Source organism: Phoca vitulina, unplaced genomic scaffold (assembly GCF_004348235.1).
Source record: "Phoca vitulina isolate PV1807 unplaced genomic scaffold, GSC_HSeal_1.0 scaffold6, whole genome shotgun sequence".
Taxonomy (NCBI): domain Eukaryota; kingdom Metazoa; phylum Chordata; class Mammalia; order Carnivora; family Phocidae; genus Phoca; species Phoca vitulina.
The window spans coordinates 42,202,822-42,221,141 of NW_022589709.1; the positions used below are offsets into that span (position 1 = coordinate 42,202,822).

Below are 18,320 nucleotides of genomic sequence, written 5' to 3' on the forward strand. Positions count from 1 at the left end.
ATTTATTTTTCTCTTTCTTAAATTGCTATATTTTTGTATTGAGAATAAATGAGCTTATAATATTCCCTGTAGGCTAGTGTGAGGTCTTTCACTTCTACAACAGATTCAGGCAGTGGGGTCTGGGAGAAAGTAGGGGTGATGATAGGCAGAAAATATGGAGGAAAAGAACTAAAAGAGTGATCAGAAGAACCCCATGAATATAAAATACCTCCGTACATTCACTTCTTTGCACCATTTAAGATACAAATCAATCATTTACTCTAAAATGTTTACATTGACTAGTTGAGTTGACTTCATAGTAGTTTTGACAATGAATTGCAAGCCCTGAAAATAGTTTGTCTCCATTTTCTTCTTCATTCTTGGATACTCTCTTAATGTAACAGTTTTGTTTTCTTACCCCACTCAAGCCTCCATCACCCTCTCCTTGTATATGCAGTTTCTTTATGAATGTAACCATATACTATTATCTTCCTTATCTCTTTTTACTTTGCATGAATCCAGTTTAAGCTATTTAAAAATAGCAGATATTGCTAATTAGAGTGCCCCCCCAAAGGTATCAGTAAATCAGGCTGCTGCTAATCCAGCCCTCCCAGCGTATTTCAAATGCCCTAGGATACACAGGGGTATTGAAAAATATCAACCCTAGAGAACAAGATTTATTACCCCTGTCAAATGACACTCACATTGATGAATTCTGACATTCACCTCGATATAAGTTAGAATCCACTTATTATTTAATTAGCCAATCTGTGTACCTTTTGCCATTAAGTTTGACAACATATGCAGCCTTTCTCTCTCCTTGTATTATGGTGTAACCTAACATGAATTAAAGAGGAATTTAAAATTGAGAGTTCAGTCTTCAAAGTCACATATTCTTTGACCTGTAGCTTGGCATTTTTTAGGCGATAGGAGTTTCTATGAAAAACTAAACCCTGTTGTAGCATTATTAGGTCTGGTGACACTTCTTAAATCCAAATTATTGCCATTAAATTGAGAATTATTTCTAGAAAGGAGTAGCTTATGATTATTTAATGGTTTGTATAGTTTATCTGAAATATGTTATGTCTTTGTCTTGAGTAGCTCTTGATGAACTGGCCATATCTTCTACCTTTGTGGGAATCGTAGAGTTTAGCTATAGAGTTCAAAATGCTTCTATTTCCACATCTTGCATAGCTGATGAAGCCAGATCTCTAAGTCTAAAGGGAAAGTGGATTCCATTCAATATACTATCCCTTTGCCCCTAAACCTTCCTTAAAAAAAAGGCACCCCACAAAATCCTAGTGTCTAAAAATGCTTGCATGTTATAGTATACAGCAGCTATTTTGTTAAACTGGCATCTTGCCTCACTTTACATTATCTTAATAGAAATATCCCATTCTTTTGTGGAATTTCTCCTTCCCCACTCCATCCATGTGTTTCTAGTGGGGACTGCCATTAGTGTACCACTTCCCTAGCTAAAAGTGGGATGGGTCCCTGATTCATACTGAGCCCAACATACTGCTCCCTCTTTGAGGCTACCGGGATTGTTGCCACACCAAATGGGTGATTCAAACCGAACCAAAGGACTTGTTAGTAGTATCTAATTAGAGACTGTCAGGATCTCATTATTGCTTTTTGAGTTATACAGTAGGAAATTTTGTAGTCTGAGGTCGTCTAGAGCCATGTTTCCAATCATGAAGGAAATTCATCTGAAATAGGAAAAATAAGGTCTGATATGCAGAAAGAATCATAGACAAGAGATAGTGAGAAAAATAAACCTGATTGGGTTGAGTTCCCAAATCCTATCATCTTTAAGTCCAATTTCACACTTGTATTTGCCGTAGATTGGTTACGTGAGACAATAAATTTTTTATGTTTGCTTTAGTTGAGTTTTGTCACTTGAAATTGTAAGGGTTCTGAATAAATAAGAGTTCTGAACCCTGGGATACACAGAAGTCTTAATAACTTTCAGGAAGCCTAGCATACTCTTAATAAGCCTTAAAAATTTTCAAAGGAAACAGACTTTCATATAAGTACATAGGATACACAATACATACAGGATACATAGTGTTATACTAACTATTCCTAATAATCTATCTGTCTCAAAGAAGAAGTGGCATTTATGAAGATATTTAGATCACGAGGTTTACTCACATAATCTAAATCCTGGTTCTTCCACATCCCAGCCATGTGACTTCAGGCAATTTACATAAACTCTAGAGCCTTAGTTTTCTCATATGTAAAATAGAGATAATAATGCATACCTCATAGGATTCATTCAGTGGCACATACAAAGTACTAAAAAATGATATCTTTGATTGTTGTTGTTATACCTTGAAATCAATGACTTTATTCTCAGCTACCCTATTTTAGGCATGTACAGCAGATAGAACTAAGATGTCCTAACCAAATATTTTATGCAGTGTAATGAGCATAAAGAGACGTAACTAATTTAAAACATTTACTGGGGATTTACTTTATGCAAAACTGAATAAGGTTTAGAGCGTCCCCTCATTGTGATTACAATCTTACATGAGAGTGTAAACACACACATCTTGTGAAATTCTACAGGGTAGAAAAGTTATTGGTGTATGGGGAAGAAACACAAAATAAAGCATTATGTGTTTGGAAATTCACCTTGTCAGAGCATGGAAGTTCTTTTTGGACTAAGTTTATAACATAAACTGGTCACCAGAAACTATAAAAGCTAGAAGACAAAAGAATTAGGTCTCTAAAGTACTGAGGGACAAAAAAAAAAAAAAGGTCAAATCTACAATTATCTCTTGAGTGAAAATAACAAGCAGATAAGAGCTAAGAAATTTGTCATTAGAAAACTGGGATGGCATGAAATGTTAAAGTTCTTCAGGCAGGGGGAATATGACACCAAATGGAAAACTTGGACCTAAACATAAAAATAGCACCAGAAATAGTAAACATGTGGGTAAATATAAAAGACTTTTTTCTTATTTTGTTTCCTTAAAGGACGAGTGACTGTTCAAAGTATATCGTGGGGTTTTTCACATGTTTAGCAGTAAAACATGTTACAAAAATAGCCCCAAGGGCAGAAGGAGAAAAAAGAAGTATATTGTTTTAAGGTTTATATGTTACAAGTAAGTGATATGATATAATTTGAAGAAAGATGGTGATAAGTGTAAGTTGTATATAATAAACTCTAGTGTGAATGCTGGAAGTCATATAGGTAATAAGCCAATAATAGAGACAAAATAAAAGATTAACAAGTGTTTAATTGAAAAAGAAAAAGGGGAAAATAAACCAAGAACAAATGGAACAAATAGACAAGATGTAGATTTAAATAAGCATACTGATAATAACATGACTTACTTATTTTAAATCTGTAAGTTTGTACCTCTTAATCCCCTTTATTTAACCCATCCCCCAACCCATTTCCCCTCTGGCAGCTACCAATTCTTTTTATTTAAGAATCTGGTTTTTTTCTTTGTTTTGCTTTTTAGATTCCACATGTAAGTGAAATCACATGGTATTTGTCTTTCTCCATCTGACTTATTCAGTTAACATTATACTCTCTGGGTCCATCCAGGTTGTCACAGTTGGCAAGATATTATTTTTTTATGGCTAAGTAATATTCCATTGTCTATATGTACCTCATCATCTTTATCCATTTCTCTATTAATGAACACTTAACTTGTTTCCAGTTCTTGGCTATTGTAAATAATGCTGCAATAAGTATAGGGATGCATCTCTTTTTGAATTAACATTTTTGTTTTCTTTGAGTCAATACCAAGAATTACTGGATTGTGTAGTATTTCTATTTTTAATTTTTTGAGGAATACTGTTTTCATAGTGGCTACACCAATTTACATTCCTGCCAACAGTGCACAAGAGTTTCCTTTAACCACATTCTTACCAGCGTTTGTTATTTTGGGTCTTTTTAATACTAGCCATTCTGACTGGTGTGAAACAACATCTCACAGTGTTTTGATTTGCATTTCCCTGATGAGAAATGCTGAGCATCTTTTCATGTGTTTTTTGCCCATCTGTAGGTATTCTTTGGAAGAATGTCTTTTCAAGTCCTCTGTCCATTTTTTAATTGGATTAATTGGGGGTTTTTTTGGTGTTGACACGAATATATTCTTTATATATTTTGGATATTAGCCCCTTATTGGATATAACAATTCAAATATCATCCTCATGTGGTAGGTTTCCTTTTCATTTTGTTGATGGTTTCCTTAGCTTTCAAAAGCTTTTTATTTTGGTGTAGTCCCAGTAGTTTATTTCTGCTTTTCTTTTCCTTGTCTGAGGAGACATATTCATAAATATGTTGTTAGGTTGATGTTCAAGTGATTACTGCCTTTGTTCTCTTTTTAGGAGTTTTATGGTTTCAGTTCTCACATTTAGGTCTTTAGTCCATTCTAAATTTATTTTTGTGTATGTAATTAGAAGTAGTTCATTTTCTTTCTTTTACCTAGCTGTCCATTTTCCCCAACACCATTTATTGAAGAGATTGTCTTTTCTCCATTGTATAGACTCCATTCTTCTTTGTCATAGATAAATTGACCATATAGATACGGGTTTATTTCTGGAGTCTATCCTGTTCCACTAATTTTTCTGTATATTTTTGTCCCAGTCCTATACTGTTTTGATTACTACAACTTTGTAGTATATCTTAAAATCTGGAATTGTGATACCTCCACTTTTGTTTTTCTTCCTCAGTACTGGGGTATTTTTTGGATCCAGACAAAATTTGGGATTATTTTTTCTAGTTCTGTGAAAAATGCTATTAGTACTTTGATAGGGATTGTACTGAATCTGTAGATTGCTTAGGGAGTATGGACATTTTAACAGTATTAAACCAACCCATGAACGTGGAATATCTTTGAATTTATTTGTGTTGTCTTCAGTTTCTATCATCAATGTTTTCTGGTTTTCAGAGTATAAGTTTTTCACTCCCTAGGCTAAATTTATTACGAGGCATTTTATTTTTGGTGAAATTGTAAATGAGATTGTTTTCTTAATTTCCCTTTCTGCTACTTTTTTATTAGTGTATAGAAGTACTGGGGTGCCCAAGTGGCTCAGTTGGTTAAGCATCCAACTCTTGATCTCAGGTCAGGTCTTGATCTCAGGATCATGAGTTCTAGCCTTGCACTGGGCTCCACACTGGGCATGGAGCCTACTTTAAAAAAAAGTACAGCAGATTTCTGTATATTAATTTATATCCTGCAACTCTACTGAATTCATTCATCAGTTCTAATAGTTTTTTGATGAAGTCTTTAGGGTTTTCTTAGTATAGTATCATGTCATCTGACAGTTTTACTTCTTCCTTACCAATTTGGATGCCTTTTTTTTTTCTTGTCTGATTGCTGCAGCTAGGACTTCCAGTATTATATTGAATAAAAGTGGTTATTCTTTTCTTGCTCTTGATCTTAGAGGAAGAGCTTTTGGTTTTTCACCATTGAGTATGATGTTAGCCGTGGGTTTATTATATTGAGGTATGTTCCCTCTAAACCCACTATGTTGAGAGTTTTTATCATAAATGAGTGTTGTATTTTGTCAAATGCTTTTTCTGCATCTATTGAGATGATCATATGGTTTTTATCCTTTCTCTTACTGATGTGATGTATCACATTGATTAAGAATATTGAAGCACCCTTGCATCGCTGGAATAAATCCCACTTGATCATGCTGAATGATATTTTTAATGTATTGTTGAATTTGGTTTGCTAATACATTGTTGAGGATTTTTGTTTCTATCCTTATCAGGAATTTTCACCTGTAGTTTTCCTTTCTTGTAGTGTCTTTGCCTGGTTTTGATATCAGGGTAATGCTGGGCTTATAGAATTAACTTCAAAGTTTTCCTTCTTCTTCTATTTTTTGGGAATAGTTTGAGAAAATAGGTATTAACTTTTCTTTAATGCTTGTTAGAATTTTTGTTGGCCTGTAATTTTTCATAATATTCTTTTCTAATTCTTTGTATTTCTGTGGTGTTGGCTGTTGTTTCTCCTCCATTTTTTATTTTGAGTCCTCTCTTTTTTTCTTGGTAGGTCTGGCTAGAGGTTTATTGATTTTGTTTATTTTTTCAAAGAACCAGTTCCTGGTTTCGTTGATTGTTTTGTTTTTTAGTTTTTCTTTCATTTATTTCCACTCTAATTCTTATTTCCTTCCTTCTCTTCATCTTGGTCTTTATTCTTTTTTTCTATCTCCTTTAGGTTTAAGTTTAGGTTTTTATTTGAAGTTTTTCTTGTTGAGGTAGGCCTGTGTCACTCTAAAATTCCCTCTTAGAACTGCTTTTGCTTCATCACAAAGATTTTGGACCATTGTGTCTTCATTTTCATTTGTGTCCATGGATTATTGATTTCCTCTTTGATTTCTTCACTGGCCCGTTGATTGTTTAGTAGCATGTTGTTTAACCTCCATGCATTTGTATTTTTCCAGTTTTTTCCTTGTAATTGATTTCTAGTTTCATACCATGGTGGTAGGAAAAGATGTTTGATATAATTGCAGTGTTACTAAATTCATTGAGATTGGTTTTGTGACTAATATGTGATCTATCCTGGAGAATGTTCCATGTGCACTTGAAAAGAATGTGTAGTTTTTTGGATGGAATGTTCTGTATATATCTGTTAGGTCCATCTAGTCTATGTGTCATTCAAAGCTACTGTTTTCTGATTGATTTTCTGTCTGGATGATCTATCCATTGATCTAAGTAGGGTGTTAAATCCCCCTACTATTATTGTATTACTGTCAATTTCTCCCTTTATGTCTGTTAATATTTGCTTTATGTATTTAGGTGCTCCTGTGTTGTGTGCATATTTATAATTGTTATATTTTCTTGTTGTATTGATCCCTTTATCATTACGTATTGCCCTTCTTTGTCTTTTGCTACAGTCTTTTTTTTTTTTTAAGTCTAGTTTATCTGATAAAAGTATTGCTACCTAGATTTTTTTTTTCACTTCCATTTGCATGGTAAATATTTAATCCCTTAACTTGCAGTCTGTGTATGTCTTTAGGTCAGAAGTCAGTCTCTTTTAGGTGGCTTATACATGGGTCTTGTTTTTTTTTATCCATTTAATCACCCTTTATCTTTTTGATTGCAGCATTTAGTGCATTTACATTTAAAGTAATTATTGATAGTTATGACTTATTGCCATTTTCTCAGTTTTCTTCTGGTTGCTTTTGTAGTTCTTTTCTAGTCCTTTCTTTTCCTCTTGCTCTCTTCCCTTGGGGTTTGATGGGTTCTCTTTAGTGTTATGCTTAGATTCCTTTCTCTATTTTTATGTATCTGTTATAGGCTTTTTGATTTGTGGTTACCATTGGGTTCATATATAACATTTTATGTGTATAGTTGTCTATATTAAGTTGATGGTCACAGGTCCAAACACATTCTAAAAGCACTGAATCTTTACTCTCCGCTCCACATTTTATATGATGTCATATTTTACATCTTTTTATTTTTTTGTATCCCTTGCCTAATCTTTGTAGATATAATTGATTTTACCACTTTTGTGTTTTAACCTCTGTACTGGCTTTATAAGTGATTAATCTACTACCTTTATTTGTTTGCTTTTACCTGTGAAATTTTTTCTTCCCTAATTTTCTTATTGCTAGGGGTGTGTGGATGGCTCAGTTAAGCATCTGCCTTCAGCTCAGGTCATGATCCCAGGGTCCTGGGATCGAGCCCAACATCAGGCTCCCTGCTCGGCGGGAAGCCTGCTTCTCCCTCTCCCACTCCCCCTGCTTGTGTTCCCTCTCTCGCTATGTGTCTCTCTGTCAAATAAATAAATGAAATCTTTAAAAAAATGTTCTTATTGCTAGTTATGGCTTTTTCTTTCCATTTGAATAATACCCTTTAACATTTCTCATAAGGCTGGTTTAGTGGTGATAAACTCCTTTACCTTTAGTTTGTCTGAGAAACTCTTTATGTGTCCATCTATTCTGAATGACAGTCTTCCTGGTTAAAGTATTCTTGGTTGGAGGCTTTTACTTTTAGCACTTTGAATATATCATGCCACTCTCTTCTGGCCTGTAAAATTTCTGCTGAAAATTCAGCTGATAGCCTTATGGGGTTTGCCTTATATGCAACTATTTTCTTGTTTCTTTTAAATTCCTCTCTTTGTCATTGCTTTTTATAATTTTAATTATTATTTGTCTCGGTGAGGACCTCCTTGGGTTTAACTTCTTAGGGGCTGTATCTGCTTCCTGGACCCGGATGTTTGTTTCCTTCGCCAAATTAGGGAAGTTTTCAGGTATTATTTCTTCAAGTAAGTTTTCTGTCCCCTTCTCCTTTTCTTTTTCTTCTGGGATCCTTATAATGTAAATGTTATTATGCTTGATAATGTTGCAAGTTTCCTTTAACCTGTCCTCATTTTTTTTTATTCTTTTTTCTTTTTCCTGTTCAGTTTGGTTGCTTTCAATTACCTTGTCTTACAAATTGCTGATCCATTCTTCTGCATCCTCTAATCTGCTATTGACTACCTCTAGTTTATTTTTTCTTTCAGTTATTGAATTCTTCAACTCTGTTTTTTTTTTTTATATTTTCTGTCCACTCTTTTCTCAAGTCCAGAGAGAGTCCAGCAAGTATCTTTATGACCATTACTTTGAATTCTTTCTCAGACATATTTCTTATATCTGTTTCAGTTAGCTCTTTTACTGTGATTTTGTCTTATTCTTTCATTTCTGACAAGTTCCTCTGGCTCCTCATTTTGTCTAATTCTCTGTGTTTGTTCTGTGTATTAGGTAGGTCAGCTCTATCTCCTGGTCTTGAAAGTAGTGACCTTCTGTAGAAGAGATTCTGTAGTGCCCTATAGAGCAATTCTCCCTGATCACCAGAACCAGACACAGCAGTGGGGTCTCATGTGCCCTCCTGTTGTGGCCAAGCCATGATTGCCTTTAGCCCTGCCAGCTACAGTGACTGGCTTTGCCTGCTGTGGGTGCACTGGTCAGGGTTTGCTTTCCACACTGTTGAGAGACCTGTCTACAGAAGCTGTGTGCTTGTTGATGGGTGAGTCTGGCACTCAGCCTAGCTGTCTGCAATTAGCCTCTCTGCCACAACTGCAGACACATCAAAGAGCAAGGCTTGCTGCCTGCACAGCTATCTGTAATGTTCAGCTGTAGGAACTCCAGGCATGCTGGTATGGGCCTATCTTCCCCCATCCCCAGAGCAAGAGGCACTTTGAAGGGATGCCTGCCTCGGCTGTTGGGTTGGATGGGGCAGGTCCACAGGGGGAATGCCAGGGTGGGGCATACAGTGTTAGTGCTAGCTATTTTAAGTGTCTGTCTAGCCTGGGGAAGGGGAAAAGAAATGGCACCCACTAGTACTTTTGTTCCCAGGGGAAACTGCTGCTGATGCCTGTCCCTCCAAAACATGTTCTTAGATAAAAATTAGTGAATATATTTCCTTCACATATACCCCAGGCTCTTTTCAAACTGCTGCTTCTGTGCCATTTCTCAGGCCGAGTTATTTAGTGTGCTGGTTCCTTAAGGGTGTGGACTTAGTTTCCTATAGCTCTCTGGCTCTCCCAGAGTTAAGCTCACTGATTTTTAAAGTCTCCATAGTTAGGCCTGGCTGGTTTTCAAAGCCAGGGGTAAAGGGGACTGGTCTTCCCAGTGGGTCCCTAGTGTCAGGAGTGCCTAGTATGGCATCTGATACTCTTGCTTCTCTGTGCTTGTGGTATCCCTGTTGTTTGTGGCTAGTCATGCCAGGGGTTTGGTTTCCAAGCATGTCTCCACCCCCTCCTCCCCTTTTCAATGCAGCTTCTCTCTATGATTAAATGTGGAAGGTCTGTTCTGCTAGTCTTCAGGTCATTTTCAGTGTTAGTCACATAGATGTAGCTGTTTTCTCAGTGTGTCCTTCTCAGTGTGTCCATGGCCGAGGTGAGTTCAGGGTTCTTCTACTCCATCTTCCCAAAACTCTCAGAAATAAAATATTTTGAACTTCATGAAAATAAAAACTTAATATATTAAAATGTAATAAATATTAACAACTGTTAATATGCTATTAGTCTGTCAGTTTTTCCCACACTGATCTATAAATAAATTGCCCATAATGGTAGCCATTAGCCACATGAAGCTATTGAATACTTGATATCTGGGTAATCTAAATTAAGATGTGCTGTAAGTAAAAAAACACACCAGATTTTGATGACTTATTGCCAAAAAAGAATGTAAATGATCACAGCAATACTTTCATATTGATAACATTTTGAAATGAAAATATTTTTATATGTTGAGGTGAATAAAATATATTAACATTAATTTCACAGGTTTCATTTTTTACCTTTTAACCTTTTCTTCATATATTTTGGCTTGAATTGTACTATGGCCTGAATATTTGTGTCTCCCCCTGGCCCCAACCCCAGATTCATGTATTGAAACCTAACCCCCAAGGTGATGGCATTAGGAGATGGAGCCTTTGGGAGATGATTAAGGCAGAGCCCTCATGAATGGGATTAGTGCCTTATAAAAGCAGCCTGTGAAAGCTCTCTTGCACCTTCTGCCATGTGAAGTTAGAGCTAGAATATTGCTGCTTATCAACTGGATGTAGGCCCTCACCAAACATAGAATCTGACCCTGATCTCAGGCTTCCAGGCTCCAGAACTATCAGAAACATATATCTGTGCTTTATAAGCCATTCAGTCTGTGTTATTTTGTTATCACAGCTTGAAGAGGCTAAAACACATTATATTCCATTGGTCAGCATTGATCTATAGACTTAATGCAGTTTCAGTCAGAATCCCCACAGGTGTTTGTTAAAAGTTGACAAACTGATTATAAAATTTATATTGAAATGCAAAAATTGATCCTCATCGTATATCCTCAATTACTTTTCAACAAGGCATGAAAGTAATCCAATGAAGAAAGGATAGTATTTTCAACAAATGGTGTTGGAACAGCTAGATAGAAAAATGAATCTTGACCCTTGTCCCATGTGATAACAATTAATTTGAAATGAACCATAGAACTAAATATAAACTCTAAAATTAAAAGAAAACAGAAGAAAATCTTTGCAACCTTAAGGTTTGTGAAAATTTCTTAGGATGAAAAAATATAAACCATGAAAGAAAAAAAATATGTATTCGATATTATCAAAATATAAAGTTTCTACTCAACAACAGGCAGCACTAAGAAAATAAAATACCACACATGAAGAGAAAATACTTGTAACAAGTATATTTAAGGACTGGATCCAGAGTATACAAAGAAATCTCAAAATTCAATAATAAGAACAGAAACAATCTAGTTAAAATTAGGCAAAGATTTTAACAGAATTTTCACAAAAGAAAATAGATCGCAAATAAGGAATTAAAAAGATTCTCTTAGTCATTAGTGAAATGCAAATTAAAACCACAATGAGATATAACCATAAACCCATTAGAATAGGTAAAATATTTTAAAACTGATAATACAAAGTGTAAGCAAAAATATGGAGTAAGGATTTTCATACAGTGTTAGTAGGGATGTAGAGTGGTACAATCACTGTGGGAAACAGTTGGGCAGTTTCTTATAAAGTTAAATATCTACTTACATACTGACACAGCAATTTTACTCTTGGGTATTTACCCAGCAGCAATGAAAACAGGTCCTCATAAAGAGTTGTTTATGAAATTTTAAAGATTTATTTATAATAGCCCTAAGTCAGAACAGACCACTGTCCATCAGTGGATAAATGGATAAATAAATTATGATATCCACACAATAGAATACTACTTAACAATAAAAAGGAATAAACTCCTGATACATTTAAACAACCTGAATAAATATCGAAAATAGTATTCTGAGTGAAGATTTCACATACAAAAAAGTATGTACCTTTTGATTCATTCATATGAAACTCTAAAAAAGGCAAATTTAATCCATAGTGATAGGAAGAACCCTGGTTGCCTGGGGTCAGAGAGCAGGGGAGGGACTAGTTAAACAAAAATGCAAGGGAATCTTTTGGGATTCTGAAATGTTTTGTATCTTGATTGTGGTGATTATGTGGGTGTATGTTTTTGTGAAAACTCATTGAATCGTTTACTTTAAATGAATATATTTTTTGTATGTAAATTACACTTCAGTAAAGTTGGGGACTTCTTTATTGGTGAGAATGGAAGAAGTTCTTCAAGTGGGATTGTAAGACTATATAACATTTTTATTTAATGCTCTTATTATAATTTTTATTTAAAGATAAATTATTATCAATAACATTCCCTTTTGCTCCATCCTGTTCTTCTCCATAAAAAAATCTGTCCTCACTCTGTGGTTTAGTCTATTATCCAATACAGCATCAATGTTAAGATAGAATCAAGTTTTGAGGATGCAAAAAATTAAGAAATTGTTTGAGCACAACTTCATAAACTTAATAAATTGGTAACTCACTAGCTATTGGCACCATAATTTTGTTTCAAAGAAAGGAAGAATCTTCCTTCAGAGTTCCAAGCTCCTGATACAAAGTTGTTTTTGCAGATATTCTGAGAGCTTATTTCCTGGCAGGCAAGTGCTGTAACCCATATAGTAGACAGAATATCATTGTAAAAGAATTCTATCTATAAGATAAATTATTATAGCTATTGTCTTTTTTTCTTCTGCAAGGGAAAATAAAATTACAGAACCTCAAGTCATAAATACATGGATCATAGCTTGTGAGTTTTTTAACATTTTATCAACAATAAAAGAAGTCTAGTGAAGCTAAACATGTGTGTTTTTTGGTTACTTGTTTATGCTATCCTCAAACTATTAACTGTTAGTAGTCAAACAAAACTATTCATGCTAACTAGAAGTGAGAAAGTTCAACTTGTTTATCAAGAAAGGAATATTTTATTGCTTATGTTTTCCACAGTGAAGCAAACTGATAAGCTTTAAAAGAGGAAATCCACTCATGCTAGGAATATGATAGAAGAAATTATCTTTAGGCTTAACCTCCTTTCTCAGGGTAGGCATAAAGAATAAAATTTTCAAAATACATTTTTTTTTGCATCAGGCTAGCAGTTTACATTTCTACACATTGAGCAAATAAAGAATAGTCCAAAAAAGTCTTCAAATTGTGTTGATGAATTTTTTTTTAAAAGTGTGTTCCTGTCTTTTTATTGTTGTTGTTCTAGATCTACTACTCTTACAAGTCTGACCTGAACTGTACTCACAGCTCTGCCCCCAACCCAACATGTGTCTTTTGGAAAGTCACTTAATTTCTCCCTGTATAAAAACATGTATGTCTGACAAGATAAAGGAATCAAATTATACAGTAGATAAAGTTTTTCTTAAAAACCCATAGATTTTTAAATTAAGGTCCGTTGGTTTCTGATTCCATATTCATGCTTGTGAATGTCCTGTGTATTATAAATGATTCCAGTGTAGGATACATCTCTCTGTCTTCACCCTAACTAGACACACCTTTACTTTTTTTTCCTTCTACCATCTCTCTTTCAATACAGCATTGAAGGATGCTTGTCTTTAAAGTGGAAATCGCTCTTCCTTCTCCTTTATAGTCTCCACTTGTCTGTTCAACTAACAAAATGGCTGACTGGCTACTGATTGTTTATATACTTACGTTCTTATGACAGCTTATCTACTTCCTCCTCTTTATAAAGTTTTAGTTCCAATTGGAATATTTAGCAATAGGTACAACAGCAAAGTGGTGACTTTATTCTAACATTGAAAGAAAAATTGATTATTTATGTAGAAGGAAAATGGAATTTGGTCCCTACCTCATACCATACCCAAACATAAACATGAAGGATAAACCCAGACACATTTTAAAGGAAATGCATTTATAACATCAAAATCGGAAAACAAGACATAGAAAGCAAATACATAAAACAGAAATTTAGGAGAAAAATACAAACTCAGGATAGGGAGGAATTTTTTGAACAATACAAAAAAACCTGCTAAGTTCATCTACATTAAAATTAAGAATTTTGGTTCAAAATACACTTAAAGAAAGTAAAAAAAATGACAACTGCAAGAAGAGAGTTGCAACAAACATAGACAGAAAAGGACATGTAACTAGGTATAAAAAAATTTATAAAAAAAAAGGTTCAGTAGAAAAATGGGGCAAAAAGAAAAAGAAAACAAGCAGTTCATAGAAGAGAAAATATGAATAGCTAATAAACATAAGAGACTCATAATAATTATTAGTCATCAGGAAAATGTAAATTAGAAACACAATTTGCTATCATTTAACATCTACATTGGCATAAATTTACAAACCTGACAATACCCTGTACTGGCCACAATACACATCACCAAGGATTCTGAGACACTAGTTGGGAATGTAAATTGGCACTATCACTTTAAAAAACAATTAAATACTATGCTGAAAAGGTGAATAATCACATTACCTACAATTTGGCAATTGTACTCCTGGCTATAGAGGGTCTCTCTTACATATGTGAGAGATATGTACAACAACAGCAATATAATTAATATCCAAAAGCCTAGAAAGTTAGATTCTATCAGTAGGAGAATGAATACATATGTATGTGTGTAATCACCTAATGGAATCTTATACAATAGTGAAATGAATGAACCACTACTTGCTTCAGTGTGGAAGAATCTTAGAGGGAAAAGCAAGTCACATAAAACTATATACAAAGCGGTGCTATTTTTATAAAGTTCAAAAACACAATGCATTGCTTAAGTGTACATTCATATGTGATTATAAAAAAGCAAGTAATTGATAAAATCCAGCATAGTGTCTACTTCTTGGAGCGAAGGGGTTAGGAATAGGAGAGGGAGGGAGACCACAAGTGGTTTCAAGGGTATTTACAGCATTCTAATTCTTAAGTTGAATTGTGATTTCATTGGTGTTTATTTTATTACTTATTTACCTGCATCAGATAGTTCATAATTTAAAATTTAAAGATAAAGGTGTGTTATGGGCTGAATTGTGTCCCTCTCTCCAAATTCATATGTATGCGTATATATTTGGAGATACGGTCTTAAAAGAGGTAATTAAGTTAAAATAAAATCATGAGGGAGGAACCTAACCCAATATGGCTTCTGTTCTTATAGGAAGAGGAAATTAAGACTCAGATGTGTACAGAGGGAAGAACCTGGGAAGACACAGGGAGAAGACAGTCATTTAAAAGCCAAGGACAGAGGCCTCAGAAGACACCAACCATGCCCACCCGTTGGTCTCAGACTTCTAGCCCCCCAAACTGTAAGAAAACACATTTCTCTTGTTGAAGCCATCTAGTCTAGTATTCATTCTGGCAGCCAATGCTATGTGACTTCATAAGACAGGATAAATTGCATTTATTACTTAATTTTTTTTTATTTGGGAGCTTAATTCCTTTCTGTTAACTGGGAACTTAGCTGTCATTGTGATGAGTTTTTGTTAGGAAATATATTACAGTTTTAAAACCAATGACGTATAAGTTAATATTTTGATTATAATCCATTTATATACACAGGGCACAAATTTTCTCAGCTTTCTATCGAGGGACCCTGATGTAAGTTCTTTAGTCATCGGGTTACTCAAACTTGACTTTTTTTTTCTTTTAAGTGCCTAATTCTTTTTAAGAATGGTGATATTTGGTTCCTTCACAAAGCAGATGCTGACTTGAGCACAGGTGATTTACTTGGGAGTAAGAGAGTGGAGAGCCAGGGAAAAAGAGGAAGCAAGCAAAGGGTGTGTTAGGGAACTGGTTAGCATTGTGGCCAGTGGGGCTCCATCCAGCTGGGGACTCTGAGAAATCATAATCTTAGAACTATCCCCCAATATACAGGAGGCTAGGGCATATGCATCACTTCCAGTTCTCCACTAGTTGAGGTTTGCTCCCAGAGAAATTAACGCTCCTACAATTTCACACTGCCCTGCCCCTGGCAGAATGAGCCTATGCTTGCAAAAATCCTAGAATATAAAAGCAGAGACACCTGGTAGGCACTTGTGGTGGGGTTGTGGTCCTGTGCGTAGAAACCATTCACTCTTTTTTTTTTTTTTTAAAGATTTTATTTACTTATTTGACAGAGAGAGACACAGCAAGGGAAGGAACACAAGCAGGGGGAGTGGGAGAGGGAGAAGCAGGCTTCCCGCGGAGCAGGGAGCCCAATGTGGGGCTTGATCCCAGGACCCTGGGATCATGACCTGAGCCGAAGGCAGACGCTTAACGACTGAGCCACCCAGGCGCCCCGAAACCATTCACTCTTGCTTGTTGCTCAAATCAGAGGCAGGCTGAGGGCATGTGACATTGGGCACAAAAGGCATCTGCTACCAATATGTATTTCGCCATTCTAAAAACAGTGTCTGTGCTGTCCACAGTGGCAAGAAGTTATCTTGGCCTATTGCAGGGAAAATTACATTACTGAGGGAACAAAAAAGAAGCCCAAATATTAGGGCTATGATATCAACAAGGAAGATGAGTTAAAAAGAAATCAATACCTACCTGCTAGCTATCTAGCCTCGATGCAGTAAAGGTACAAAAAGTTTGTGTTATCAATAGATAAAATCGAGCCCTAGGATAACTAGAATGAAAGCAACTGAATACTTCTCAGATTTGAGCAAACAGGTAGGAGTTCAGGCTAAATTTATATGTAATATAAGAAATCACTGAGAAATCTATAGCAGATCTATAGACACCATGTAAGTAAAATATCAGAAAAAAATATATAAAACCAAAATTTACTGACTAAGAAATTGCCTATATTTTTTACTGATTGCATCAAATTATAATTCATATTATTTTGACTAATCTCTGTTTCCCATTTGATACAAATAATTTTTCTTTATGCTAGCTAACCCTTAATGCCACTAACATCAATATGGACAAAAGCAGTGAATTAATTAATGAATCTGACTCCCTGACATAGCGCCAAACTTGGGAAACAGGCACCTGCTTGTGATTTGCACATAGAATTTCTTTTACTGGGAGTTATGATCAAAAGTGACTCCTTAGTTAAAAAGTCTGAAGTGATGCTGAAAAACTGCATGGAATCACTATCATTACTATGGTAAAATTTCTTTCCATGCAGAACATAATCCTTGAGCAATGCATAAACATATATTATCACTTCTGAGTCAAATTTTTCTTGTGTTCTCTTAAGAGCCTTCCCTTTGCTGGTATTTTCTTTCCCTCAGTGCCCTCTGCTTCTTTGCGAGACTGAATCCTTCCCATGCATCAGGAGCCAGCTCGAGTCTGCTTCCTCTAGGACGCTGCTCTAACTCCTTTCCTGACAATGCCAGCCCCTACCCTTGAACCCTGTCTTTCTTCTTTAAATCTCAGGATTCCTAAGCCTCCATTATAGCTAATTATGATGTTTTCTTATCCACTAAATTAAATGTAGACTTCACATCTGATTTGTCTTTGAGTTCCTATTGCATCTAAGGCAAGAAATTTGCATACAGTAGTTGTAAAAATATTTATTGGCTCAGTGAGTTGAACAATTGTACACTGGTAACGTACCATAAATTAGTTGTTGCTTGCTTGCTTCTATATCCTAAAAGCCACTTTGATCCTTACATGTAGAAGTCTAGTCCTCCCATTAATCTGATCCATTTTGTAATAGATAATTTTTCACTTAGCAGATCAGTGGTTGTTAATTATTGACAATTTGGGCTTGTTTAAGTTGTCTAGTGACAGTACACTCTCAGAAATCTAGTTGGGCCATTGACAGTATTCATAAATGATAAGGGGCAGGATCTCCAAATGAAACACTTGCCTGTAATTTCTTTGAAAATAGAAAGCTTCTAAATTAGTTTGTGAGCTCACATAATAGTTCATTCTTTATTCTAAATAGCTTTACAATATCTTCATCCATGGAAATTATTCAAAACGTAGGTGTGTCCTTGCTAGCTAGTTTTTCTGACAATGGTTTCTAAATATTACAGGAAATTGGGAGAAAAAGAAATCTGCGTGTCTCGGGCAGTTGGCAGAGATAAACCTACTCCTACCCTTCCTTTCTCTTTTTCTTCTCTGGAATATCATTCTTAGAAGGCAAGTATCTCTCTATAATCAAGGAGATGGGAATGCAACCTCCTTTAGAAAAGGTTTCCTCAGTTCAGTCATTCTGGATCCACACAGTATACGTTCACATTCCCAAAATAGTGGTTGTAAAGAAATTCAGCGAAGAGCTGGTTTCTTTAAGAAAGTCCCAATTCTATTCTTTTTCCTTTTTTTGACATATTTTTTATTACGTTATGTTAATCATAGAACAACCCAAGATACTAAATCTGCAAGGAATTTTTTCCAAGAATATTTCATGGGACAAACAGAATTAACTAAATTTGCCACTGGCTTCTAATCTCTTGAAATACTTTACCATCAACTTAATTACAATCTCTGGGAAGAATGTTGGGAAAGTTCTTATGAGCCTTTAAACACTTTTTAGGAGCACCTTATGTTAAATTCAGAAAATATTGCCAATTTGTTAACCTTTCCAAACACCTCAAC

General features: G+C 35.1%; 1 protein-coding gene across 1 annotated transcript in view; it reads left to right on the plus strand.

Annotated features, from left to right (window-relative positions):
* The window catches only part of LOC116632261, a 598,396-nt gene that overhangs the window by 550,674 nt on the left and 29,402 nt on the right, over window positions 1–18,320 (plus strand). The window contains exon 4 of the mRNA XM_032404037.1: window positions 14,944–15,091. Coding sequence (XP_032259928.1) covers window positions 14,944–15,091 — 148 coding nt within the window. The remainder of the gene's footprint in view (window positions 1–14,943; window positions 15,092–18,320) is intronic.